The sequence below is a fragment of the Heterocephalus glaber genome, unplaced genomic scaffold (genome assembly GCF_053883595.1).
Source record: "Heterocephalus glaber isolate CG9 unplaced genomic scaffold, H.glaber_assembly_v1.0 deba00001733, whole genome shotgun sequence".
NCBI lineage: Eukaryota > Metazoa > Chordata > Mammalia > Rodentia > Bathyergidae > Heterocephalus > Heterocephalus glaber.
This window is the reverse complement of record NW_028258444.1, coordinates 20,727,825-20,755,643: the sequence shown is the minus strand read 5'-3', so window position 1 is coordinate 20,755,643 and position 27,819 is coordinate 20,727,825. Positions and strand designations below refer to the sequence as shown.

Below are 27,819 nucleotides of genomic sequence, written 5' to 3'. Positions count from 1 at the left end.
GCACCTGGGGTATGGAGGGACTTCAGAGTTCTCCTCCCCAAAATTAAGATCTGAGAGACTTTACCCAACCCTGTGTTGACATGTGGAACTACAACTTAGTCCTAGGCAGCTCAGGCCACTAGAGGGAGAACCCCTGTGAAGTGGTGGGCAACAGAAAGCAGGACACGTACAGCCACGATGAGGAAGTCCAGCCAGCACCAGGCATTGGTGAAGAACTTGACAAACCCATAGGCCGTCCACTTGAGCAACATCTCCAGGATGAAGATGTAGGTGAAGACCTTGTCAGCGTATTCCAGGATAGTGCGAATAGTCTTCCTCTGTTCAATGTAGATGTCCTCAAAGGCCTGAAAGAGAGGCAGCAGCTGCCTGTTATAGTGCTGGAAAGTAAATAGGCACCACAGGATGCACTGCCACTGCAGGCTGCTCCTCCCACAAGCAGCTGGCCTGTCATAAGCTCCCTGGCTTCCTTTCTCTGCTGTAACTCCCCTGACCCTGCCCTGCACCTCCGAGGGCTGGGGATGGAACCCAGGGCTTTCTGCATGCAGGGGAAGTCTTCTACCACTGCACTTCAGGTCCAGTCCAGAGTTTTATTTTTTAACAGCTTTCCTGAGGAGCAATTTACATGCCAGACAAATCTAGCCATTGAGATGTACAATTCAGTAGCTTTTAGTACATTCAGACTGGTGGACTCATCACAGTTTTCGAACATTTTTGTTATCCCCCAAAGAACTTCTACACCCTTTAGCTATCACCCCTGGCCTCTTCATCCATTATTCCTAGGTAACCACTAATCTACTTCCTGTCTTTAGAGTTGCCTATTCTGGACTTTTCATGTGGGAATCTATCACCCTGGGTACATTCAGTGCTTCAGGAAGCATAGTGCAACTGATGCAACAAATAGCTCCAGGACAGGCAGTGTAGTCTGGCTCCCCATCACTTAGATCAGTGGCCACTGTGCCATCCGTTGAGCCTCCCACTTTAATTCTGATGCATCACTGACTAACCCTTTTTGTCACTCCCCATGATCTTCTTCATGTCCTCTTTGTCCTTGGGCTCCTCATTACTATACATTACTGCCTCTCTTATTCTCCTACCTCAGGAGAAAGTGAAACTTCTTGAGTTGCTCGTATTGTAAAGATATCTAACACTGAATTGGTCCTGGCAGAGGAGACTGTGTTCAGCACTCTGTATGCTTCACTGATGAATGATAAACACCAAGGACAATGTGAATATAAATAACCTCTGCACCAGAGATCTCACTCTAAATGTTTGCTAATGTCAGTAGGGCATGAAGGGAGTAGGTGGAGGAACAGAACCTTCCTATCTTGGGCAACTGACATGTAAAAAAAATGGGAGATGTGGGGTGTCAGGTGAGAGAGAAGGTCATCTGAGGAAGCTGCTTAGGATAGGGTGGTGAACCAGGTAAGGATGTAAGGCAATTTGTGTGTTCATCCTGAGGAAAAGGGTGTCTCAGGCTTGAAGGGGAGCATGCTATAGTCTAAAGAAGATTAGGATGTGGGTAAATGTGGATTCTGATCCCAAAGACTCAGAACACTAGACCAAAATACTTTAACAGAACATTATCCTTGTGACCACAGCCAACGTGCACTCAGAGATGCTGGGCTGGGGCCTCATCCAGCCTTTTCCCACTAGTTTCCCCTTCCCCTTCCCCAGACAGCCCCTCCTCACATTCTCCCCTGGATCTCACCAGGGCACCACTGCTGAGCAGAATCATGAAGATGATGAAGGTCTCAAACCAATTGTGCTCTACGATGAGAAAGCAGGTTTTCCGCAGGATCCACCAAGACTTGCCCAGCCCTTCTTCAATGTTGACCTGGCAGCACTTGAACCGCTGGACACAACCTGGCACCAGCAGCAGAGAAAGGTCAGACCATGAAAACTCACCCACCTCAGACCTGTCCTTTCTTCCACTTCCTAGGGGCTGCATAAGGCTGCCCCACTACACGGCCAGGAGGATGGTGACTGTATCACAATTCCTGACTCAGGACAAGAGAGAGTAGCAAAGCTGAGGCTATGCTCCAAAGACTAAAAAGCCTACCTGGAGTTGAGAAGATACCCTATAAAGAGGGGAGAAGAAGAGGGTAATAAGGAGCCAGGCACAGGTAAAAAAGAAGAAATCTTTTCTTTTTTCTTTTTTTTGCAGTTCTGGTGATTTAACCTGGGGCCTCACATGTGCTAGGCAAGCGCTCTGCCACTGAGATACATCCTCAGCCTGAGAAGAAGCCTTTCTTAATGACAGTGTTTGGGCTGATGTCAAGAGAAGATGGATAAAGAAATATTGGAGAACAGAAACTTGCATTGAGTAGGGAAAAACAACACAAACTTCCTTCAAAATGGTGGGATGGGGAACAAAGTTCTTGAAGACTGCCACGGAGCCCCCCACCCTGGCACAACCATATGTCACGAACAGTGCACAGTCCTGCCCTTGCCCTTCACCTTCTGTGAAGCAGGCATCTGGATCCAAGTACTCCTCGGGCTGTTCCACAGGGACTTCTTCTACTTCTGGCTTGATATCAATGGTGCTTCCTTCGGAGGAGCTAGTGTCATCCAATTTCTAGACATGCAAGGGAAAAGAGAAAAAGCAACTCTGCAGCAGCATGTCCACTTGACACTGATGACTCTACCTCTGCTACGGATGATGTACTACCTGAGATTCTTCTCTGTAACTCTTTTCCAGCTCACCAGCATCCAATGCATGATGGGCAAGTCCTAACTGCGGGGACTCAAAGCTTCTGTCAGGATGGGGTAAAACACCAAAACCCAGTTAGAGAAGACAGTGATCTACCATAAGTCAAATGTGGCCCTAGGCAGAACTACCAATCAAGCAGATTAATGGCAGTGAAGAACTTAAGAGTTTATTTTAATCTCTGACCCAGATCCTCCTTGTGATGGAGCTAACCCAGGAACATCTCAGGAAGTGTGGCCATCAAGGGAAGGCCTAGCATGACACTGGGGTGTGGAGTAGTTGTCTATGTAAACTGGACACTACAGAATCTGTCCCCCAAGTCCAGAACTGAACCGATCCCTAGGGCTGACAGAGCCCTGTTTGCTCTCACACAGGACCAACGCTGGTTTCTAGGCTGGGACCTTACATCTTTGCTGCCTTCAGGATCCGACTCGCTGCTAACATCTTCTGTGTTGAGGTTCTCAAAATCAGACTCGCCTACAGCAATGGGCACCCGCACAGTCAAGTTGGGATTGTTGATGAAGGACATATGGTCTTCATCAATGATGTACTTCTCCACACTGCTGCCAATGCCACTGGTTGTGCCATTGCCATTCTTCTGAAAGTCACCATTCCTATGGATGTCTGCACCAGTGTGGTTGGCGATACAGTTGGCCTTCTTTTCATACAGCTCATCCAGGGGTTTCACTTCATCCCCCTCATGCTGCTTAAAGTGAGCCTGCATAAAGGCATGTACTTTTAGTTTGGTCCAAGCGACACCTTTCTTGATGCGGATGACTGAGATCTGTAGGTTGTTCATTTCGCCATCATCGTCAGTGGCTGCCAGGTTGTCTGCACTGAAGGAGCTCAGAAGCAAGGCCAGAAACAGATTCAGCACCTACACCAGTAGCATTAGGAAAAAGGAATAAATGTAGAATGGTATTAGGAAAAGTTATCCACTGTACTAGGGGCTGCAAATTGGAAGCCAATGGAATTTATATAACAGAATCAAGAAGCTCTGTTGTGTTTTTTGTTTTTTTATTGGTACCAGGGATTGAACTCGGGAGCTTGCACTTGCAAGGGAGGCGGCGGAACTACTGAGCTAAATCCCCGGCCCAGTTCTGTTGTGCTTTGTTTGGGTCATATATTATTTTGAATATTTACATCACCATATAGGAATTTTTTTGTTTTTGTTTTAATACAAGCTAGTCCTGCCTAGACTCTTCCACAGTTTTACATTTGTATGCGTGTAATCTAAAATATATTACTTCTTTTAAAATCAGAAAGAGCAAAGGCTATATTCATTTTGGTATAAAATTCTTTAAAAATAAGAACAAAAATGTCAATATAGATTACTGGGGAAAGTTGAAGAAGACACAGATACCTGTATTCATAAACAGATATTTTGGAGGACTTACGTTAGAAAAAATTAGAGTCACATTTTCTTTTAACAAATCAATAATGTAGAACTTAAGTGTACTTAATGTCATCTTATAGTAAGAATAAATTTGGGGGGTAAGGACATAGCTCAGTGGTAGAACAAGGCCCTGGATTTGATTCCCAGAGTGCACACACACACACACACACACACACACACACACACACGAAGGTGTTTGCTTTGCTTTCCTAACATTTATAAAAATGAAGTATCTTTGCCCGGTATGGTGGTGTGAGCCCTCACTCCCAGATACTCAGGAGACTAAGTTAAGACTGAGCCAAGTAGTTTGAGGCCACACAAAGAGATTCTGTCTTAAGAAAAAAATTAAAAACTTTGGCAAGTGATGGTGACCTTTGTGTTCTATTGCATAGCCATGTGTTAAGCAGCCAGATACAAACTTTAATTTCTTATTTTACTACACTGGGCACTGTGATTAATTTTTATTAAACCCGACTTTTGAATGGTGGGTGAGGTAGACTTTTCCTGATTTATATTTGTTCTTTGCTTTATAATAGATTAAGGCATACATTTTAGGTGGAGGTCACAATAAGTACAGAGTGGGAGAGTAGAATAGTAAGTATTAAAAAGGAGTATGGCTGGCAAAATGCAGTTGGAGAGGAGTTTGAAAGCAAGGCTGAGGAATCCGAATTTTATTTAATTGGACCCACTATTATTTCTTTCTTTTTCTTTTTGGTACCGGGGATCGAACTCGGGTCCTTGCGCTTGCGCAGCAGGTGGCGAAACCACTGAGCTACCTCCCTGGCCCTCCACTATTATTTCTTGAATGAACTGGTCGAAGATGATGACAGAGAAAGTCATTCCTCAGATACATACAGAGGCGAGTGGAAGTTAGATGGTTGTTGCAAGTGTGAGGTGATATGTCTGGATCAGGCTACAGTAATACCAAACTTGAACATGTCTAAGAACCCATGGGGTAGGGTGGAGATAGACACTTATTGAAATATATAATCACTTGGCCTACCTGAAGAGATTCTGACTCAGTAGATCTGGTGTAGGGCCTGGGGCTTGGCTGTTTTTAATAAATAAGATTCAGGTGATTATGATGTAGGTGGTCTTCAGATCACACTTTGAAAAATACTGGATGGATTACAGAATTGTAAAAAAAGGGGCAGGTCTTAGAAATACTATGAACAGAGGTGTATATACAGAAATGCCATGAGGGATGATGTGTGAGGAAAGTGATATTTGAGTGGTACCAGGAACTTGCTGGGAGTCAGGAGAAAAGAAAAAGGAAAGACCCCAAAATTACAAGATCCTAGAGATAGCTGGGCAGAAGGACTGAGCAAAGGGGAACCTAGGAAGGGGGCAGATAGATGATTTCAGTCCCATGTGCTCCAGTGTGTGGAGGCAGACACAGAGAGAGAAATGTCCTTGAGACAATGGAGAGAAAGGGTGCTGGGGTCAGTGCCTGGAACTACTGATCGCATTTATATTCCAAGGAGCAGGTTTGTACTCACTGAAGGAGTAAAAAGGCTTAGAGGGATTAGGATGGAGGGGAAGATGGTTGAGAACAAAGAATGGAAGAGATTAAAGAAATATTATGGTAGCTATTTTACAGGTCAAATGAAAGAACAGGAGAGTCATAGCTGGTTCAAAGGCTTGTGAGTAGGAACACTTTGCTGGTGGGCTTCAAAGGGAAATGAACCAATGTGGGTGAGTTTATAAGGGATCCTCTAAGTTTGCTTTCTTTCAGTTCCATTTGCTCTACACTTGCAAGTGGAACTTAGAGACCTGATCCATGAGATTGTTATTGTTCAAACTAGTGTGCTGATGAATCGCCTGGGGATTTTGTTAAAAATGCAGATTCTGAAACAGTCATTCGGGGGGTGGGGCCTAAGATCCTGGATTTCTAACATATTCCCAGGTGCTTTTATTGCTGCTAGTCCTCAGATTAAACAAGATACTAAAATCTCTGCTGGTGAGTCTTCTATACACAGAGGCAAAGGACAGCAGGTGGACAGATCAGAGTGATGCAACAAAGTGATTCACCATTTATACAAATAAAGTCCAACTCCAAAATAACTTAGATCAATGGTTCTCAATGGGGGCAATTTTGCACCCCAGAGGACATTTGGCAATGTCTGAAGGAAGTTTTGGCTAACACACTTCGGGCGATGCTACAGGCAGCTGGTAGATAGAGGCCAGGATGCTGTTAGATTCTAAAATGTATCAGGCAATCCCACAACAAAGAATTATCTAGCCCAAGATGGCAATAGAGCCAAAGTGGAGAAATCCTGGTTTAGAAAAAGGACACTTTTAAATATAGTTGAAATATCACAGGCTTTGTAGTCTAGGTTCAAATAAAAGCCCTGATATTTACCAGTTATGTGGCCTTGGGAAAGAAACCATTTAATTTTGCCAAGGTGTTTTTTTTTTTTTTTTTTTTTTTTTAACAAAAAAGGGTTACCAGCTTGTGGTATGTCATGACTCAGTAGGCACTCTGGAAATAATTGGTGTACCTTAGAGGTTTTGGGTCAAGAAAGAATAAACATCAACCTACATGGAAGGTGGTAGAAGGACTAAGTAGATTGGCCAAGGATAGGATGTTCAGAGCAAAGAACAAAAATATCTACAAATTAGTACTAACCACCAAGTTGCCAATGACCATGACCATCATAAAGACAATGAGGCACATGGCCTGGCCCGCCACCTCCATGCAGTCCCACATGGTCTCAATCCACTCCCCGCACAATACTCGAAAGACAATGAGGAAGGAATGGAAAAAGTCATGCATGTGCCAGCGAGGAAGTTCACAGTTCTGGTTGATCTTGCAGACACACTCTTTGTAGCTTTTCCCAAAGAGCTGCATTCCCACCACGGCAAAGATGAAGACAATAATGGCCAGCACCAGGGTCAGGTTACCCAGGGCACCCACTGAATTTCCAATAATCTTGATCAGCATATTCAGGGTGGGCCAGGATTTGGCCAATTTGAAGACTCGGAGCTAAATAAAAAACAAACAAAAACTAAATGATACTCAATCCATTTTCTTGCCACATGGCTGAAATAAAACCATATAAAATTAGTAAGATCAGTTTAAATATATTTAGTTCCCCTGGAAAAATCCCAGAACTTTCTAACAGTGTCTCAGATTAAAAGGGGAAAAACTGAGGCATAGATAAGTGAAAATTGATTAATTTCACAGTAAGTGAAAAATTTAGAGCTAGGATCCTAGCATACTGCCTCTCTTGTATTAGGCCCTGAGTCAATTTGCTTCTTGAAAACTCATTAATATTCATACTGTATTCCTTTCCTATTGATTTTTCCCTTTAATTCTTAAGGGACATATCAAGGAAAAATGTGATTTGTATGCAACCAGATCAGTATGATAAGGACAGTGAAAAAGTCACCAGTCACGTTAAAAAAGCATGTGTTTAAAAATTGTAAATATCACCCTTTTGTTTGCCAATAAATAAAGTAATCTGTGGCTGATGGGAAACTTTGTCGTATGTTCAGAACAACTTGGAGGAAAAGTACAACAGGGGAAATTCTACATATATTAAACATCTTATGAAAATGTCCCATTTTGTTATTGATTCAGAGGACAGAACTTTTGTTACCTGTCAATCATAAAATTTCAACATTCTGTAATGAATGATTACAAGGTCTTGGCAAACAGTCTGAGAATTATAATAAATAAACCTATAATAGCTTGGACAATGGAATGATAATAATATCACTGTGAGATGTTATAAATCAACAAATAACTGACATATAACATAATAGGAATTTTGCTACAAGGCAACTGATTTGAACATTTGTTTCCAATTGAAAATTTGAGTCTTTTATCTGAGAATTCAAGATTTACCACATATAGCACTGTGGATATAGCTTCAAATTTATTCATATTATTTTAAGTCTTTTATTTTTCAATCCTTTTTTTTTTTTTTAAATAATAAAGATAGTAAGAGCTATTCTAAAAACGTCACTTGTGGTCAGATCCTACCCAAATAGTTGTAAGCAGTGGTTTCAGAAAGTTGGCACGTTATTGGTGACTTGAACTGAATGACATCTCTGTTTTACAAATAGTTTTACACTGTTCTGATTCTCTTTCTTTGATTTGCTGAATATGATGATGACAATATCTCAGGTCTTTTCAGGTGCAAGTGTTTAGGTATTTTTCCTGACTAGGAGATAAAGATCTAAGCCAGATGGATGCCAACCCACTGCCAGGGAGGCAGCAGTGGGCTCTGAGTGAGACATCCCCATAGTAATTCAGCTTCTCCAGGGACTTACTCTGGACATCACTTCTGCTGGTACTTACGGGCAGCTCTTTTGGGAATTTCATTAACTATTCTTCCAAAGTCATTGAGTAATTTAAACATTAGCTTCTTCAAACACCTTAGTAAAAAATTCTTAGCTAATGATGTGGAAAATAAAGTCATTGATCAACAACTAATTTCAATACAATTAAAAAAACATTATTTTACTCTCAATTTCTGGAAAGGGTTGATGCAAGAGAAGAAATGAGGAAAGCCATCTTTGAACACACATATTCTTACCACTTCAAGAGGATGTTCAATAAAGGAAGAGTCCACTAGCAAACCAAATTAGACCTTAGAAAGGACTTGGGAACACATCACCATTTAGGTTAAGCATTATATTCTGAGAAACTTGCTAAAATTGGTTTCTTTTGATTACTAATTTTAAAAACTAATTTCTATGTTATACATTTAGCAGGAAGGTTTTCATGATTTTAGGTGCTTAGTCAACTAAAAGGCCAAATGGAATTGGGAGTAGAATACCTAAGGTCTTAGTTGCATGATAGGAAATGTTAAAAGAAATTGGAAAAGTATGGAATACCAATCGGAAAGATCGCAGCACTGAAAGCCCCTCCACATCTGCTAGACTCAGTTCCATTAAACTGAGGGAGACAATAAATCCGTCAAAAATATTCCAACCTTCTTGGAAATAATAGTAAGGATCCATGGCTATTAGCTTCAGGAACATTTCTGCCGTGAAAATTCCAGTGAAAACCTGGAAGGGGAAGCAGGAGGTCAGAAAAAGAAATAATAGAAAGTCAATAGCTTTATCATTATCTTTGAATGCAACATGTCCAAGATGGATCAAAAGCCAGACTTGGCCTTTACATCTGAGGATAGCAATACCTAGATGTCTCCAGGTGATGGAGGAAAGTCTTATTTTCCTCTCTCTCTTTTTTTTTTTTTTTTTGCACAATACTAGAGATTGAATCCAGGGACTTTTCACAGAGCTACATCTTCAGTCCTTTTCTTATTTATTTATTTTTTAGGTACCAGGGATCGAGCTCGGATCCTTGTGCTTGCGAGGCAGGTGACAGGACCACTGAGCTAAATCCCCAGCCCTATCCTTTTCTTATTTTTAAATTTTGAGACAGGGTGTTGCTAAACTGCTGAATTGCCCAGGCTGGGCTCCAACTTGCAGTCTTTCTCCCTCAGCCTCCCAGCTTGCTGGGCTTACAGGTACATGCCACCATCCCTGGCTCTTATTTGATGTCCTCAGCCCCAATATTCCTATCTTCGTTTCCAGAACTACTCAATTCAAACAGGTCAGAGTGCAGTTAAATAAATAACCTAATGAAATTAACGAAACACAAGAGTACTTTTAAAGAGCTAGTAGCCATTTATTTGAAAGTGTTGTGGAGGATTTAGCTTAGTGGTTCTGCCACCTGCCTTGCAAGCACAAGGACCCGAGTTCGATCCCCAATACCAAAAAAACAAAAACAAAACCAACAACAACAAAAAGAAATGGGTTTATTTGAATGTGTATGCTTTGGATGTTTCCTTTTAAAAACTACTCATAGAGGAGAGAATAGTGATTATCAGAGGCTGGGGAACACAGGGAGGATGGGAATAGGGAAAGCCTGGTCACTGGGTCTATCTATTAATGCTACATTTGAAATTAAAGTTGAGAAAAATTTTAAGTATTTATTTTAAGGTCATAATATGTCCACTACATGTTTACATTAATAACACTTTACGAGGATAAAAAAACATATAGTTTTCTAAGAAAAAAGTAGAAGAATGGCATGTTTATCTGACATTTTTGTAAATCTCTTCCCTGTGTTTTGGCTTAATAAAACATATTGAGGTTCTCTTATTGGCTTCTGGTTTCAGTCCACTGAGGCATGTTGCTTGGGTTTAAGTACAGGGAAAAAACCTGGCCTCACATAGAGATGTAGTTGGAATACGGAGGACTTTGTGTATTCTGAAAGGGCCTTAGGGACCCCCAAGGATACACTACTACACTTTGAGAACTATGCTATTAGAACACAAGTTCTTAGATGAATACTTCATGACATGCAGACACTTACATACAGTTGCTGACATACTACCTACAAATCTTCCGTTTTCTCTTCAGGAGCATATCACAATGCAAGTAAGATGGCATCACAGGGATTACCTTAAATCCATTCTTCTCAATTTTTTACAAAGTGATTCTTTAGCCTCCCACCCCCTCCTCCCTGTATTGGGGATTGAACTCAGGGTCTTCACACTGAGCTACATCCCTAGCTCCTTTTTTGTATTTTTTTCTTCCATTAAGTTTACTGGTACATTTTAGGTATACAGTACAGTTATATTCATCATTGGAATCTTGTACCTTTACATGATCTATCTTGGTTATTATTTTTTCCCCACTCCCTTGCCCTCCCTATTTACAAAGATTTTGTTTACATCTTTACATTTTCTCATATTAATTCCATTCCCCTCTTTCCTTTCCCCTACCCTTCCCACTTCCTCTTTCCACCTTTTCCTAGCTCCTTTTTTATTTTTTAATTTTGAGACAAGATCTTACTAAATTGCTAAACTGTCCAGCCTAGGCTTGAACCTGCAATTCTCCTGCCTCAGTCTCTCAGAGTGAAGGAACTATAGGCATGCATCACTATGCCGGGCTCTTCAGCATTTTTTGTTTTGTTTTGTTTTGGTACTGGGGATTGAACTCAGGTCCTTCTGCTTGCAAGGCAAGCAGCAGAACTACTGAGCTAAATCCCTGGACCCCTCTTCAGCATTTAAAAAAAATATAAAGAGGTCTTGAGATAACCAACCAATCAACCAATCAAACCAACCCCAAACCAAAACCAAACAAAAAGCCAACCAACCAAACAAAAAATAAACAACTGGGAACCACTGTTTCAGTAGAATATTCTGAATTCAATCAGCATATACTTCTAATTTGGCAAGTCTCTGGGTACCAGTCTGAGAACTTACAATGCCAGGTCCCCAAGAAAAGCTCCAAAGTCCTAGAAATGGGGTTCTACTTGCGATTACTCTGGAGCATGGGAAATACAAGGCAGAAACAGTATACTTTCTAGGGTGCCTAATTGCTTTTGCAGAGAAAATTTAGGTTCACTGGGGAGTGACTACAGTCTCTTTATTCTTAGAAAGAGGTTGTGTAGTTTAGATGAAGAATGTCCCCCAAAGGCCTCATGCACTCCTAGGCAGAGCTTTGGGGAGGTGACTGAATCACAGGGGTGCTAGGGTTGACTTGCTGTTAGGTGGTAAGGTCTGGCTGGAAGACACCGGTCACTCAGGGAATAACCTGAAAGGGTTACCTCCTCCCTGGCTTCTCCCTTTTTACTGTTTCCTGACCACCAAAAGGTGAGCAGCTTGTCCTCTGCTATGCCTCTTTGCTTTGCCGTTCTACCTTGGAGCCAGCCAATTAGGGACTGCAACCATAAGCCAAAATAAACCTCTTTTCCTTCAAGTATTGTGTCTCAGTGATAAGAAAAGTGATGAAAACAAGGACTAATCAGCTCCTCTTCTGCAGTAGACTCTACTGCAAAGATAATGAAATTCAGTTTGATAAAAGCCCTATCTGTGTCACAGTGAAGACATGGAAAGACAATATGGAACCATGAAAAGCAATAGATCCTTAGGAGCTCAGTCATCAGGAGGCAGGGTGATAGGCACATCTGGATTTCACGAAACTTTTCTGGATTTCATATGGAGTGATCTGTTTATAATTAGGATGATCAACGTGTACTAGTTTTCCCAGAACTGTCCCAGTTTTAAAACTGCAAGCTACCCATCCCAGACATCCCTCAGACCTGTGAGACTTGAAATGTCTGGTAACCCAAGTGAGAGGAGACAGGCAAAAAAACCTCAAAGATCATGTATGTGGTAAGGCCTTAAGGAGAAGGAAGGATAAGGGGCTACAGGAACACAGAGGAAAGAAAAATAAAAATCTGAAAAGAACTCCTTTCGGCTAAAAATCTAGTTGGGCTGTAGTTAAGAAATGAATATTAGGTCATGTGTGTTTGGTGAGAGAGGAAAAACATTTGCTTTTCACTTTTGCTTAGAATCTCAGGAATTAAACTTACATGTCAGATTAAACCTTTGCTCTTCTTTTCACGTCTCACCCCCATTTGGTCTTTGGCCTGTAGGTGGGCATCTATGTGGAGAGAGGGCATCCACGTGGTAGGTACTGGAGCCCAGCAGGGCAGCAGGGCATCCGTGTAGGGGCAAGCCAGCAAGGGGAGGTCAGTCTTGGGGGGGGACACGGAGATGTCCATGCAGGGAGCAGTTTGGCATGGGCTGTCAGAGCTAGGGAGAGGTATCCACTTTGGGGGACAGCCCAGTAAGGACGCTGTGAGGTGGGAAGAGAAGGGGACAGCTGCATCACACAGATACTAAGGCCACCCGGAATGGGAGTGTCCACCCCGCTGTGGGAGTGAAATGACGAAAAGATATCAAAAGGATACTGAAGCCAGCCCGAAGGGCTTCCCAAGAGCCAAGTCATGTATAGTTTAAATATCAAGGTAAATGGCAAGGGGTGCTGCCGCCTGCCTCGCAAGCCCAAGGCCCTGAGTTCGATCCCCGGTACCAAAAAAACCAAAAAAACCCCAAAGTAAATGTCAGTAAAAGACTATAACTCATTGGATGAAACTGGAAACTGTAAATTCATACTGATATAAATAGATTAATTTTTTTGTGTGTGTGGTGCTGGTTATCAAACCCAGGGCCCTGTATTTGTTGGGCCCATGCTCTACAATTGAGGTACATCTCGAACTCTACCTATATTGACATAAATAAAGGAATAAGTCAAAAGTTGAATGAACAGAAAATTTAGATAGTTTTAAAGTGCCTTCCTCAGAAATATTTATAAACAGAAAGAGAGTAACTTTAAAGCCTGGCAGACACTCCCTTAGCCAAGGGATCAAATGAGTATCACCAGTAACAGGACAAATGGAAACTGCATGTCTGTGAGATTCAGTGAGTGGAGGACAGCCTCATTTGTGGACTCTGCCCACCAAAATGCATATCTATGTCTAATTATGAGGAAGCAACAAACAAATCCAAATTGAGGGAATTCTACAAAATAACTGGTATGTAATCTTCAAAGTGTCAAAGTCATGAAAACCAAGCAAAAAACAAAAGAACTCTTCTGGGCTGAGGCAGATTAAAGAGATCTGACAATGAACTGCAATGGGTAATTCCAGAATTGCAGCTTTTTGTTATAAAAGGTATCACTGGGATCACTGGCAAAACTTGTATAGGGCCTAAGAATTAGATGGCTGTAATGTTTCAAGGTTAATTTTTTGATCTTGACAGTTACTTTGTGGTTATGTAAGAAAATGTACTCATTTATTAAAAAGAACACACACACTAGTTGGGTTTGGTGGTGTACACCTGTAATCTCAACACTTGGGAGGCTGACGCAGGAGGATTGAACAAGTCTGAGGTCAGCCTGGACTACACAGTGAGAGCCTGTCTTGTCCCCAAGCCCCAAAAATATACCACCATAAAGTATTTGTGGGGTGATAAGGGTATGCTGGTTTTTACTTTTACAAAAGCTTTTTTTATTTTGTACTTGAAACATCTCTGTAAGATTCAGATTATTCAAAAATCACCTCATGAATTTACTGTTGTGTTCAAATGGTTGTTAAAAAAAAGGTAAGAAAAACACAATTACTGTACAGTTACAAAGGCTGTATATGTCTCATAGCTTCTCCAGGCTTCAATTTCCTTCATAAAACATGGGAATTGGATTAAATGGCCTCTAAAATTCCTATTAGTATCATTTTCTCTCAGAGAGGGTGGAATAGGCAGAGATCAATTTATAGGACTCTGTCTTCTTCCCTCAAAAACATCTATCTGCTTGTCTATGGATAAGCAAAACTTAACTCACTGTGTGGATGGTAGGAAAAGACTTACTTTCTGACCCTATGACAACGTTGTACTCTTTCAACCAAGCTGTTTAATCTCACTTTTTTCCATCCTCTTATTCTCAAGTTCAGTCAAATGGTTTATTCAATTCTCTAATCCTTTGAAACTTCGACTGAATTATACTGACACGTTTTGAAGATTACAGGGTACTTTTACCCATTTCAAGAACTTCTGTATAGGTTCTCATTTTATTTTTCCAACCACTGAGAACACGGTACCATCCTCATTTTACAGGTAAGAAAATTTCTCCACTGAAATGAAGGGCTTACTTAAGGTTAATCTGTCTCTGATAGGAACCAAAATCTGAACCTTCTGACTTCTAATTCTGTGTTTTATTTTCCCACCAATCTCGATACCTGTGGTACACCAAAATATATCTTTGAGTTTCTCTTCTCATCTAGAAAACACTCAGATGTGAGATTCTCTGAGGTCTAGCATATATCCAACTGCCTTAACTGCTATCTCCCTCAGTGGGTGGACATCTTATACCCATTATGTCCAAAACAGAACTCCAGATGTTTTTAAAGCTTCAAACTTTATTTGATTCAAAATTATTTATATTAAATGTTTAGAACAATCAAATAACAAAATGACTGCATCACTGGACTGTTTGTAAGACGACAGGAAAATAACTAATTGAAAAAAAACCCCATAAACTCAATCTGACACACAAAAATTTTAAAGCTCTACTTATACACATACCCAAGTATAGAAATGTAGCCATTATATTCTTCATGAGAATCTAGAGCCAACTCTATATCTATGAAATAAATTCTCAGTCACTATACTGTCTAGGGCCCTGCTAATTCGGTACAATGGTATGATATTGTACAATATAATTTTGCTTTACCTAACCAATTTTAGAGAAATTAAAGATTTTTTCTTTTTGCATCTTGTATAAGTGTCTCAAGTCTCTATTCTGGTTTGTCTTTGTAGACCTCTAATATTGGTGATGGGGGAGGTAGTGGAAGAATCCTTAAAACAAAGGTGTAGAAAACTATTCTGCTGTAAAGTATTATGTTTGAAGGTGGACAGACATGTTGGCAATGGTCATTATTCTTCTGAGTAGTTAGAATATATTTCCTTTTCTTCATTTTTATGTTTCAACTCTAGTTTGATAGGCAAAATATTCATTCTTTTTTTTTTCGGGGATCGAACTCAGGACCTTGTGATTGCGCAGCAGGCGGTGAAACCACTGAGCTAAATCCCCGGCCCTAGAAATGTTCATTCTTTATAGGCTGAGTCTACTAAGCAGAATGATTAAGATCTTACTCTCTTCTATTGGCTGATTCTTTGTTTAGAAGTACCGGTTTTCTTCTTGAAAGCAAATTCATTTTTCAGAACTCCAGATTTTAAACTCCAAAGCCATTCCTTCCTCAGACATCCTGTTTCTCCCTAAGTCTAGGCACCATTTCTCTGTCTTTCCCTTCACTGTCATATCTAGTCCCTAGTCTGTTGAGTGGTCACCACTCTCCGTCTCCATAACAACTGCACACCACTATCCTTGTGCATGTTCTCACCACCGTGGTGCTTTCTCATCTTAGCACCTGGTTGTGGGTTGCCTGGCCTCAGGGAGTCACTGAATATTTGCTGCTGACTTCTCTTTCTTTACTGATGGTTCTCAGCAAAGTCTTCCCAATGCTTACAACTCTAACGCAGGTGTTATCCTAGACCTCTGCAGACTCAATTCTTTTATTTATTTATTTATTTATTTTTTTTTTTTTTTAATTTTGTGCAGACTCAATTCTTAAGGAATTGAAAAAACATTTTTTTGCTAGGCTGGTCTATGGGCAATTCAGTTGGTGGTAGGTAAAAAAGCCCCTCAAAATTCCTTGAAAATCAACTGAGTGTGGTGGTACACACCTGTAGTCCTAGCACACTGGGAAGCTGAGGCAGGAACATCCCAAGTTCGAGCCCAACTTAGGACACTCAGTGAGACTCTGACTTTAAAAAAAAAAATCCTTGGAAATCAAGGACTGATTCTGTAAATAGCAAAGAAAATGAAAAACTTAGAGAAAAACAAAACTCTACAGGAAGAACACCACCATTGCCACCAATGAATATTATCAAATCAAATTTCTCTTGGCTTAATTCTTGACTATCTCTGATATTTGACGGCTTTAAAATTCTGCTTGATGGTCTTGGCCCTGTGCTAGTCAGTCACAGAGTATGTCTGCCACAGGCAACTTTCAGGGCCAGTCAGCAGGTTTCATGGAGTACTCTGTTTCCAGACTACAGGTATTTCACTGGGCTGCACTCAAGGGTTTACACCACAGCTTTGAGCCTGGGCAGCCACTAACCCCAGACACACATACTGGCAAGAGCACCGAATCATGTGGGATGTGTAGTGGGTGACATGACAGGCTATAAGGTCTCACCAGGTAAAGGATCTTTCTGCAGTGTGTTTTCAGAATAAGAACAAAAAATGATATTCTAATATGCCTACAATGTATTAGGGCTTAAGGTGCAAACTGTGCATGTGTGAGATAGCGGGTGGGGAGAGAGAGACAGACAGACAGACAGACCATCCAGAAATCATGCTCAAATTAAATGCTAGGGGCTATACATGAACATATCCATGATGCAATTCCTATGGAATAACATCCTCAAAGTTCTGCAGAAAAAGGAAACAGCTGAGGGATCACAACATCTAGCAGAAGACGCTAGTGCTATGGCATGTGCAGAAGCATTTGTCATCCAATTAACTATTGCTTTCTTGTCAATTAAACTCCAGGTTTTGGTCCAGAAAAAGATGTCCTATAGGCAAAACACATTAAAATCATAACATCAGGAGACAGTGATCCATCTTACCAGATTTCCTACAGTCAAGACATGTTCAAACTGTGGCGTCATAGGATGGTGCTCCATTGCCATAAACAGTGTGTTCAGTACAATGCAGATGGTGATGGCCAAGTCCACAAAAGGGTCCATAACAATCAAGTTTACAATCTCTTTCAGTTTTATCCAATAGGGGTGACACTCCCAGATGAGGAAAGTGTTGGCAAATTTATACCAGCATGGTGGGCACTTTCTCTGAGACTCTTCCAGCTCTGGAGTAAATAAAGAACAGAGGCCTCCCGAATCACAGTGAGAAAACAAAAGGGACACACTCTTATCCTTTGGCCAAGTCATAATCATGGATATTGCTATGAGAATAATAAAGTGTTTGGATGCTGATATTCCTAAGAGTATCCCTCAGTTCTCCTCAAGGGAGAGAGGAGGCAGATCAGTGCTGGTTGCTTCCCTTTCAATAATGATCTAGTTAGAAATGAAACCCAATCCACCTACCACAGGATCGTACTTGTGGTTGTTAGGAGCTTGCCTTCTACGGTTTGACTTCCTGGTTTAACTGCTCTAACAACTCACAAGTTGTGTGGTCTCAGGCAAGGAAAATACCTTCTCTGTGCTTCAGTTGCCTCAATTGTAAAGCAGGGCACTGACTTTATACATTCTAGGAGTAAATGAGTCAAGTTTGCTCCTTTCATGAAATTATATGAATTTGATTAAGGATTAGATCAGTGATGGCGAACCTTTTAGAGAAAAGAGTCCAAACTGCAACCCAAAATCCACTTATTTATTGCAAAGTGCCAACACTGCAATTAAACCTCAATACTAAGGTTTGAGTTTAGAAAAAACAACTCATACATTAACATCTTATGTCTTAAAAGAAAAACAAATAATATACATGCCATAGGTTCACCACCACTGGATTAGATGAAGTAAAGAAGTGCCTGGCACAAAACTAAGTCCTCACTAAGTGATAATCTATTATATATTGTATCACAACTTTATCTGAGAAGCCACCAGAAGCACAGACACCTGGGTTCAAATATTAGACACTTGCTAACTGTGGGATCTTTACCAAATAACTTCAATTTTCTGTGAAAATTAGAGCTAAATTATCTACAAAGTGCTTAAGAACATCCTGGCATACAGTAAGTGCTAATGAAGTATTTGTTGTTACTATTATCTTCACCAGCATAAAAAGGGTCATTAGCCAGCCACCATATGGAAAATATCTATCATGCCCTCAAAGAAGTACAAGTCCCATGCTCACTTCGGCAGCACATATACTAAAATTGGAATGATACAGAGAAGATTAGCATGGTCCCTGAGCAAGGATGACATGCAAATCTGTGAAGCATTCCATATTAAAAAAAAAAAAAGGGGCTGGGGATTTAGCTCAGTTGTGCTGCCGCCTGTCTCAAAAGCGCAAGGTCCCGAGTTCGATCCCCAGTACAGCCCCACAAAAGTAAGAAGTACGAGTCCCTGTCTCTGGCTCCAATGAGTTTGCAATTCACAGTTGAGTTAGGAATAGAAGTCATATTTCTTTTCCCCATTCACTCTTCCTCTCTGTTCCTTTCTCCTGTCTTGTACTTTCTTAGTCTCATCTTTTCCTTCTCTCTCCCTCTGGAGATTCTTCCATTTTCCTTCCTTTGGTGTCTTCTTTCCTTTTATCTTTCTGTCTCTCTGTCTAAAGCAGAACCTGTTTCGTTGAGACAAGATCTCACACGACCACAATACATAAATAGATAATCCAGGAACTGTTGTGGTTGAAACTGGAATAGGAACTTGGACGCCAGTCCAACTGACTTCTTCCTTCTCCAACGCACTCACTCAGAATCCTAGGACTCTCATCACAAAGACTGAAAGGTCACTGGACTAGATGGTTTCTAGGGGTATTTACAAAGCAAAGATGAAAAAGAATGACTGGACAGTAAAGGCAGCCACTCAGCTGACATGAGGCCCTAGGTAAGTAACAAAACTCTTTTCAAATTATGTATGAAACATAATAGTGGAGATTAAAAATATCCAAGGACCTTGAGGTAAAGGGATGCTCATAAGAGGTGTAACTTTGAAAACCTGTCAGAATAACCCTTGGAAGTGAGGTACTGTTTCTTCAGGATCAGCTGTAACAGCTTCCTTTTCCTTAATTCTGCTGACAAAACCATAACCACTTAGGGAATTGAAAAAAGTTTCCCAACATTTCCCCTCAAATGAGATGGCTGCTATAAATCATTTCTTTCCCTTCTTCCAACCAGCTGGATGGTGCCCATGGTGATGGCTTTATTTCATGGTGGGGTGGTTTTGGTTGGGTATCTGATTGGCTCCCTGGTTGCTAAGAAAATGGTTGCCTTGGTGTTTCAGATTTAAGGGGCACAGTAAGCACCATGTGGGAGTTTGCGTGGGAAAGGAAGTCTGAGAAGAAAATTCGCTTTGGTTTCTTCCTTACAAGAACTCTCTCCCTTCCCAAGGTAAATTTAGTTTTTTTCCTCAAAAAAGAAAATGAAAAGGTTCTCTTATTTCCATAAATTCTTATAGTACATATTTGGAAATTTGGTTCCATTCCTTTATCTCCCTTCTCCAAATGTCTACAGCTTGCTGGCACATGGAGGTTGAAGCTGTGACGGTTCACATTTCTGATAGATGACACAACTCATGTGTTTCACAATGCACTAGTCTCCAAGTCTTGCCAGATGGAGTAGGGTTTTTCAATTCTATGGGGCACCAAAAAGATTTCTATAGGGATACTAGGTATCTCTTATCTACATTTACTGAGAAGGGGAGATCCCTTCTGTCCCACAGAAAATAAAATAATGTGGAGCTTAAGAACTAAAAAAGATTATTAGGTAAAAAGGGAGGTGCATAAAGTAACTTACGACTTTGCAAACTATTACCACCCTACAGGCCTGGATGGTGAAGTATGTGGTGTGGCAGAATGGGTTAACCCAAGGAAGTGAGATGTCCAAAGGTTTGTGAGGCTTCCCTATCTTGCTTCTTTCTGGGTGTTCTTAGAGGGACTGCTGCAGGTATCAGCCTCAGGCATACTGGGAATTGTTTCCAGAGGGACCACATAAATCCACCAAGATGGTGGCTTTAGTAGACCAAGAGGTTTCCAAAGGCAGGGGTTTCTCTCAACTCAACACCTTTTAAATACCTGCAATAGGCTATGCACTAGGCACAAGCCATGAAGTGTCCCCAACCTCACTGAGCTTACAGCTGCACAGGAAAGACAGACATCAGACAAGTAATTGGACAAAGACCCTTGATGCGCATCAGCTGAATAAAACAATGGATGAATAGTAGTAGTAATAACTATGCCCAGTTACCTCTAGAAAGTGTCTGAACTGTTTTACCTGAGAATCAGTAGTGCCAAATACCACCACTAATCCTCCTTCTTACTTTCCCAACTTTCTCTCTTCTCTTGCAGTTTTACTGCTTTGGGAAAGGAGACTGACTACATTACAGTTTGCCTACATCCCACCTCCAGCCTTCTGGTACATTCCCAAAGCTTATGGCTCTGCTGTGGATACCAGTGAATTTAATGGGTCCTGGTGAGCACATCTGTAACAAGATCGAGTGAGGTAGGGCAGGCAGGGTTTTCTCATTGGTTACAGGACTCTGGGATTCTCCACTATGGTTTCTAAACCTTGTGGTAGCCTATGTAGAAGCCTATTTCTCTGGTTTTAAGAAAATAATCATTTTAATTGTTGGATTAAATAACATTAGGGGGCCAGGGATTTAGCTCAGTGGTTCTGCCGCTTGCCTCGAAAGCCCAAGGACCCGAGTTCGTTCCCCGGTACCAAAATAAATAAATAAATAAATAACATTAGGGTTTCTTAATTGGAAGTCTGGGAAACTAGAATAATTATTCATTCAAAACTAGCTTTTAATGTAGCAAGCAATAAATACAGAGGGACCAACAGTTAAATAGGAATGGATCTTTCTTACTGTTCTTTAATGCCCCCTCATATTCAGATCCACTCATTTATGGCTCCTTGCTTATAATAGTTCCATTCCATCAGCTTTAACTGAAAGGGTCAAATACAAAGTGAGGGAATAGGAGGAATGTCTAAGAGGGGAAGAGTAGGACAGGACAGGTTCTGTGAAGAATAGGGTGTAGGAAAGGGAAAAGAAACTGGGATGTCTTGCTGTCTCTGTCCTGAGTGACTCTTTCATCACTAATGTATCTGTTCATTCATATAAAAAATTTTTTTTTTGGTATCAAGGATTGAACTCAGGACCTTGCGCTTGCCAGGCAGGCGCCGGAACATTCATTTATTTTTTAATTTGTGTGCTGGTAGGTAGAGGGTGGAGAACAACTATAGCAGAACAGAAAGACGAGAACAGAGAGAAAAAAAAGAAAAGACACCCGCACCCCACCCAATGATTTGTATCCAATTCAGTGAAGGGATGGAAGCTGTAAGGTTTCCAAAGAAATGTTACAGCACCAACACTCCCTACATTCCACGCAATCAAAAGTCAGTTTGGCAGACATGTCTGAATGTCTACTTTTGCCAGATCCAGTTGTAGGCCACTATAATAATAAATAATTACTGTATTACATTATAGTTCTCCTCATCTGATGTCTCTGTCAATAATAAAGTGTTGGAAGTTGTTACTTTTTATTTCTCAATTGCCATAGATACTTGGAGAGATCCTGTCTCAAGTGAATAATAAACCTAGACAAAGTCCTTATGCTAGTGTCTCGTAGCCTGAAAATCTTATGCTCTGCAGTCAATTTTCTTGCAATCTCAAAGTAAAAGCTACAAAGTTTAAAGATATTCCATACCTATATTCCAACTGAGACAATGACTGCAAGGGTAATACAGGAAAACAGGAATGAATAGCAGTTGTTCAAGCAGGTGAAAGTAGCTGGTCCAATATTCTTTTTCCTTGATACACTTTCAAGATTAGCATAATGACAGTAGGGTATGATTCCTTACATATATGTGGGGATATAAATACCTTAGAGAGTTCCTTTCTAGAGATTCTCCCTCTACTGCAAACCCTCCACAACACACACACACACACACACACACACACACACACACGAGGTTTGGTATTTATTTGTTTTTGTTTTTTTGGTACTGGGGATCGAACTCAGGTCCTTGCACTTACAAGTCAGGCGCGGTGCCACTGAGATAAATCCCCGGCCCAAAGTTTGTTATTTAAATGACTCAAAAACTAACTTGTCCCATGGATAGCAGGATAATATTAAGTGCTGTTGCTATCCCAGAGTCTCTACTGTTGGGTTGGTGGGTTAGCCTGGCTGTCTGAACTCTGAGAATAGCAATCCAAGGTCTCAAGAATAGTATGGGTACTATTCTTGGATACTATTCTTATACAATAAGGCAACTCAGCTAAATCAAAATGAATCAAATGAAGATGATACATGCAGAATCAATTGGGATCTTGTGAGAGAAAATCTACCATGGGTTTACCTCTAAAAGGAGCCTGAGATATATACCAGGCCCAGAGACAGGGCTGGTACTTGTCAGGGAAACTGTGGTCTACAGAAAAACCCTGAGCATGTCAGGCTGTGTCGTGGAGAAACCACCTTGCACAGAGGATCCGGCACTAAGAGCAACATCACCACAGACATGCTATGATTCAACAGTGGCTGTGTTCTCCCTCAGCACCAAGCGCCTTAAGTAAGAAGGGCTGTCTTACCTAGCCACACATCAAATGTATTTATGGATATGTGGGTGTCTGGAGAAAGGCAGAATTAGGCGCAATCAGAATGCACAGTACATTCTCCCTTCAGGAAAGAGCAAAAGGACTGTAAGTAGTTAGAAAGAAAAAGAGGAAGCTATATTGTGAGGTGGAGGCCAGGAAGGGGATTCCATCATGGTGTATATTCACAGTGCTTCACCCACATTCCCTGACATCGAACAGCACCCCACCAGCTCCTTATCATGATGATTTACTGAGACTTGCTGAGGTCTTCCAGCTCATTCTGCCACTTCCTCATTTTTCTTATCTGTGTAAGATGCTGGCAGCAAATGTGAAGTCTCTGATTCTCTGTACATAGCTTTGGGAAGAGAATTTGTGATCCAGTAAGATCTATTCCAAAAGCTAAGTGTTTGCAAAACTAAAATCAAGGGACAGGGCACACTACATATTTACACCTCAGTAGCTCACACTGGCACCACAGGACACATACCTTCTACTAGTGTATTTGTAACAACACTCATTATACTGTTGATTCTGTCTTTTCGTCCATAGGAGGCCAGTTGGTCCATGGATACTAAAAGAGATCCAGGGCCTTTCTTCTTAATTTCCACCTCTGTTGTTCCCTAAAAAAAAAAAACACCAAGTAGGGTGAGTAAAGTCTGATAAATGTAAGACTGGGCCTTACTCAACAGACAGTCCAGAGTGTGAGAAGTTTGACCTTCATTACTTTGTTTTTCTTTTTAATTGGCTGTATTTTCCTAGTTACTTTAAGAAGTAAAATGAAAAAGTTGGCCATGGGTGATCCTTAGTTCTGTAGATAAGTCAATTAAGTTTATGCAAATGAACTACAATGAACCCAAGAATCTGACTGGGATCCAAAAACATCACCTGTTTAGTTCTAAGCACAGAGTAGAGAGACCAGATCCCTTAGGAGTACAGCCACCAGAAGTAGGCACTGAGTTTTCCAGTCCTAGTCTCCTCCACAGCATTTGGCTAAAACTGGTTCACATGATAAAATATGTCAAATTCACCTCTACTTGAAATTTTATTAACGCTAAGTTCCCGATCACACTGAGCATCATAGATGCTGTTTCCTCCCTGCCACTCTAGCAAACTGCCCCTTCCAAGTGACAAACCTAACTAAACATCGGCAAGCTGAAGTTCTACTCCAAATCTTTTCCAAGGTATTATAAGAAAGCAGGGTAAGCTTTAGTATCTTAATTAAATATCTTATACCGTATGTATTTACCTTGCCATTTTATAATTTTACTTTATGAGTTAACCCATGATGTTCAAATTCTGAACCAAATAAAATTGCCAGAAAACATTATCAGATTGTCATAAAAGACAAGTTATATGCTTTGCTGTGGGCAATATTGGTATGGTGTACTACAGCAAAGGGTTTTTTATTGTCCCTAGCTCATGCTCTTTATGACTGTTCTACATGAGATTAGGTTTATGGGATGACCTAAAACCTAGCTCTCTAGTAACTATATTGCCCATACCATGGCACCCATTTGAAACTGGCTGCTCCTTCCATGGTAAAGACAAGAGGAAAGAGACAATTACTGTCCCTCAGAGGACAGGGAAGAGACATATTTGTATGAGGCTAGAAAAGTATATGTTTGATCAGTACCAGAATGAACCTGTCCCCTCCAACCTGTACTCCATACTGGGTATTGAATTTACAGCCTTCACACTTAGCTACATCCCCAGCTCTTTTTTATTTTGAGACAGGGTCTTGCTAAGATGATAAGCTGCCCAGCTTAGCCTCAAATTTACAATCCTCCAGCCTCAGCCTCCTAGAGTCACTGGGATTACAGACATGTGCCACCAGGCCCAGTTGAAAATAAAATACTTTTGGAGAGCTACATGAAAAAATCCTGGTGTCCTTAAACATGTTTAGATTTTAACAACTGCACAAAAGAAAATTTCTGGCAGATGAAAAGACTTAGCTGATCAAAATGTTTCGTCAGACTGCTTTACTGAACCAAACATTTGGTTCACCCTAGGGTCTTCCTTGTTTAGTTAGTTTGGTTGGCAGAGCCAGAGCAGAAATAGAATGGAAAAATAAATGATTTTCTTGAGAATTCCTGCTGCTTTACTATATAAACAAGATGTTTGTACATCTTGTTTATACAGTATGATTGTTTACTATTATCTCAGATCATAAGATCTTTGAGAAACCACCTTTTGCTACAATTCTCAGCCTGATATTCATGACACTTGATAAACTAAACTACTATATTTAAAAAATGATAATCATCTAAAAGTGAAGAAAGGTTCCATACAATAGATATTTGCTTCTGGAGTTGTACTGATTCTGGATTTTTACTGAGTTGTCCTTTTATACACCTGTAGTTCATGGTAGATAATTTTCTTAATGATGACTTTATTTATTTATTTATTTTAAAAGATCTCATTTTGAGACATCTATCTATCTATCTATCTATCTATTTATTTATTTTTGGTACTGGGGATTGAACTTGGGACCTTGTGCTTTCGAAGCAGGCACTGGAACCAGTGAGCTAAATCCTCGGCTTAATGATGTCTTTAAAGCAATAAGATCTTTCAAATACTGCATGATCAGATGGACCAGTCGGCTCATCAAGAAACATAAAATTGCACATAATATGGCTTTAGTACTAAGTATATCATACTGTTTGGTGGGCTTGCTAGATGTAACAAGATATTATTTCTTCAGACTTTATTAACATGAACCTTAAAAACAAATTAATAAAACAGAGTCTGAGAGACCTAGTCAAATCATTAGAGTATTGGAGTGCTAAAATAATCTTTAGCTTGAGATATTTTGTTGTTGTTGTTTTTTATGGGGACTCATAGTCTTGCATATACTAGGAAAATGCTCTACTACTGAGCTATAGCTCTGCCTAGCCCCTAGCTTGGGGGTTAAAAAAAGAGATCTACATAAATAAAAAAATCCATTCTCAGACTTAGTATTAGGATAATACAATTTTTTTTCCTTTGGTTTTTTGAGGCAGAGTCTCCTTTTGTAGTTCAGGCTAGCCCTGAACTCACTATGTGGCCCAGGCTGGCCTCAAACTTGTGGAAATCCTCCTGCCTCAGCCTCCTGAGAATACAGCTTTTTTCTTTTAATGTTTCTGTGCTAAGTGAACATAATCCAGAGCAGAGATACATGGAAAAAACTTCTATAACATTAAAATTTGTCTTGTAACTCCATCATTATTGAATACATCTTTCTTTATGTTTAAAAGGAAAATATATAAGACACTAAGAAACAAAAATTTCAAAGCCCAGTTATGGCACTTTAGAGGATTAAAAAAGAAACTTATTACATTAGCTCTCTTTTTTCACACAGACAAGAACATGTGGAACAGATCCAAACAACTGGAAAGTCCATAGTCTTGTGGTAACAATATGGTATTCGGAAAATTCCCCACCTATTAACTAAACAAGAGTTCTAAAAATTCATGTTTCAAAGATGAAATCAGAAGGAAAATTAGAAAATATTTTAACTGGATAATAAAGAAAATACAGTACATCAAAATTTGTGGGGTGTAGATGAAATAAGGGTTAGAGGAAATTTTACAGTTTTAAGTCCTTATATTAGTAAATTAAAGAGATAAAAATCAGTGCTTTAAACTTTCACCTTGAGAAGCCAGCAAAAGATCAAATTAAACCCTGGGTAAACAGATGAAAGAAAAATCATGAAAATAGACTGGAAACTAATAAAATAGTAAGTGAACAAACTAAATAGAGACAATCACAAAAGTTAAATGTAGGTTCTTTAAAAGATTAATAAAATGATATTTCTCCTAGCAAGACTGGTTAATAAAAGAAGAGAAAATGGAAACTAAAATTTTCAGGAATGAAAAAGGGACATCACTACAAACCCTACAGACATTTTTAGAAGGATAATGTATTACTGATGTACTGTATATGTGTATTATTATTGATAATAATGATTATAAATAATGTAATAATGATGTATTATGGAAGAATAAAAATACTAATTAAATTATAACTTACCAAAAGAGACATGAGAATTAAAAAAAAAAACCTTAATAGGCCACATTAAAATCACCAATTTAAACACCTTACTATAAAGAAAACTCTGCCTATAAAGCACCACAAGCGAGTTCTATGAAATATTAAGAAATACCATGCACAAATTTTTTTTTTCAGAAGCTTCTGGGCCACTGTACCACAGACCCTAGCACTGAGGCAGAGTTGCCCCCAGCACAGAGGAGGTGAACCTTCCAAGCCACCATACCACCACCCCCAGTGCTGAGGAGGTGAGCCACACGGGCGCCAGCAGCACCCCTTGCCCCCGTTGAAATGAGAAGACACTTAAACAAGTCTCAAAACCAGACTCCCAGATCACTTAAAGCAACCCCAAAGGGAAATGAGATGGAACACTCTGATACTCAACCACCTGGACTCCCTGAACTGGCAACAAAAGAGAATCTGGAAAAAATGAAATCAGAAATAAATTTCTCAGAAAACAGCAGAGATTGTGCACATAGTGCAAGACATGATTAATAAATCTAGAGAGCTGAGGAACTTGATGGAATCCCAACATAGGCAACAAATGGAATCCATAAAACAGATGCAAAAAGATCTCCAGGAGATTAAAAACTTCACTGAAAATCTACACAGCAGAATAAGCCAATGTGAGGACAGAATTTCAGATATAGAAGATAAGATTGAAATTAGTGACCAGGAAAAGAAAAATTGCTTCAAAATTGTAAGGGACCATGAGAAATCAATCCAGCAGCTGCTAGACGATGCAAAGAAGAATAACATAAGACTGATTGGAGTCAACGAAGAAACAGGAGAGAGTGCAGATGACATAAAAAAACTGTTCACAGAAGTAATGGCAGAAAACTTCCTAAGCAGGGAAAAAGAACTTGACATACAGATAAGTGAGGCATATAGGACTCCAACTAGCCTTGATCAAAAAAAAAATCTACACATAGGGATATAATAGTTAAGATTCCAGAAACCCAACAGAAGAACAAAGTTCTACAAGCAGTCAGAGAAAAGAAACAAATCACATACAAAGGAAAGCCCATCAGAATCACAGAAGG

At 40.1% G+C, this 27,819-nt stretch overlaps 1 protein-coding gene and 1 non-coding gene across 10 annotated transcripts in view; one reads left to right on the top strand and one right to left on the bottom strand.

The window, feature by feature from the left end:
- The window catches only part of Scn8a (sodium voltage-gated channel alpha subunit 8), a 171,261-nt gene that overhangs the window by 23,959 nt on the left and 119,483 nt on the right, over positions 1 to 27,819 (bottom strand). For all 9 annotated transcript variants that reach the window (XM_087199929.1, XM_087199931.1, XM_087199934.1 and 6 more), the window contains 8 exons: positions 23,238 to 23,370; positions 17,102 to 17,340; positions 8,949 to 9,122; positions 6,733 to 7,089; positions 3,114 to 3,584; positions 2,458 to 2,575; positions 1,709 to 1,863; positions 171 to 344 (listed from right to left, as the gene is read on the bottom strand). In XM_087199929.1, coding sequence (XP_087056055.1) covers positions 171 to 344; positions 1,709 to 1,863; positions 2,458 to 2,575; positions 3,114 to 3,584; positions 6,733 to 7,089; positions 8,949 to 9,122; positions 17,102 to 17,340; positions 23,238 to 23,370 — 1,821 coding nt within the window. The remainder of the gene's footprint in view (positions 1 to 170; positions 345 to 1,708; positions 1,864 to 2,457; positions 2,576 to 3,113; positions 3,585 to 6,732; positions 7,090 to 8,948; positions 9,123 to 17,101; positions 17,341 to 23,237; positions 23,371 to 27,819) is intronic.
- Positions 18,340 to 18,446, top strand: LOC147821533 (U6 spliceosomal RNA). The gene has a single exon (XR_015446986.1). It is a non-coding gene; the product is annotated as a U6 spliceosomal RNA (small nuclear RNA).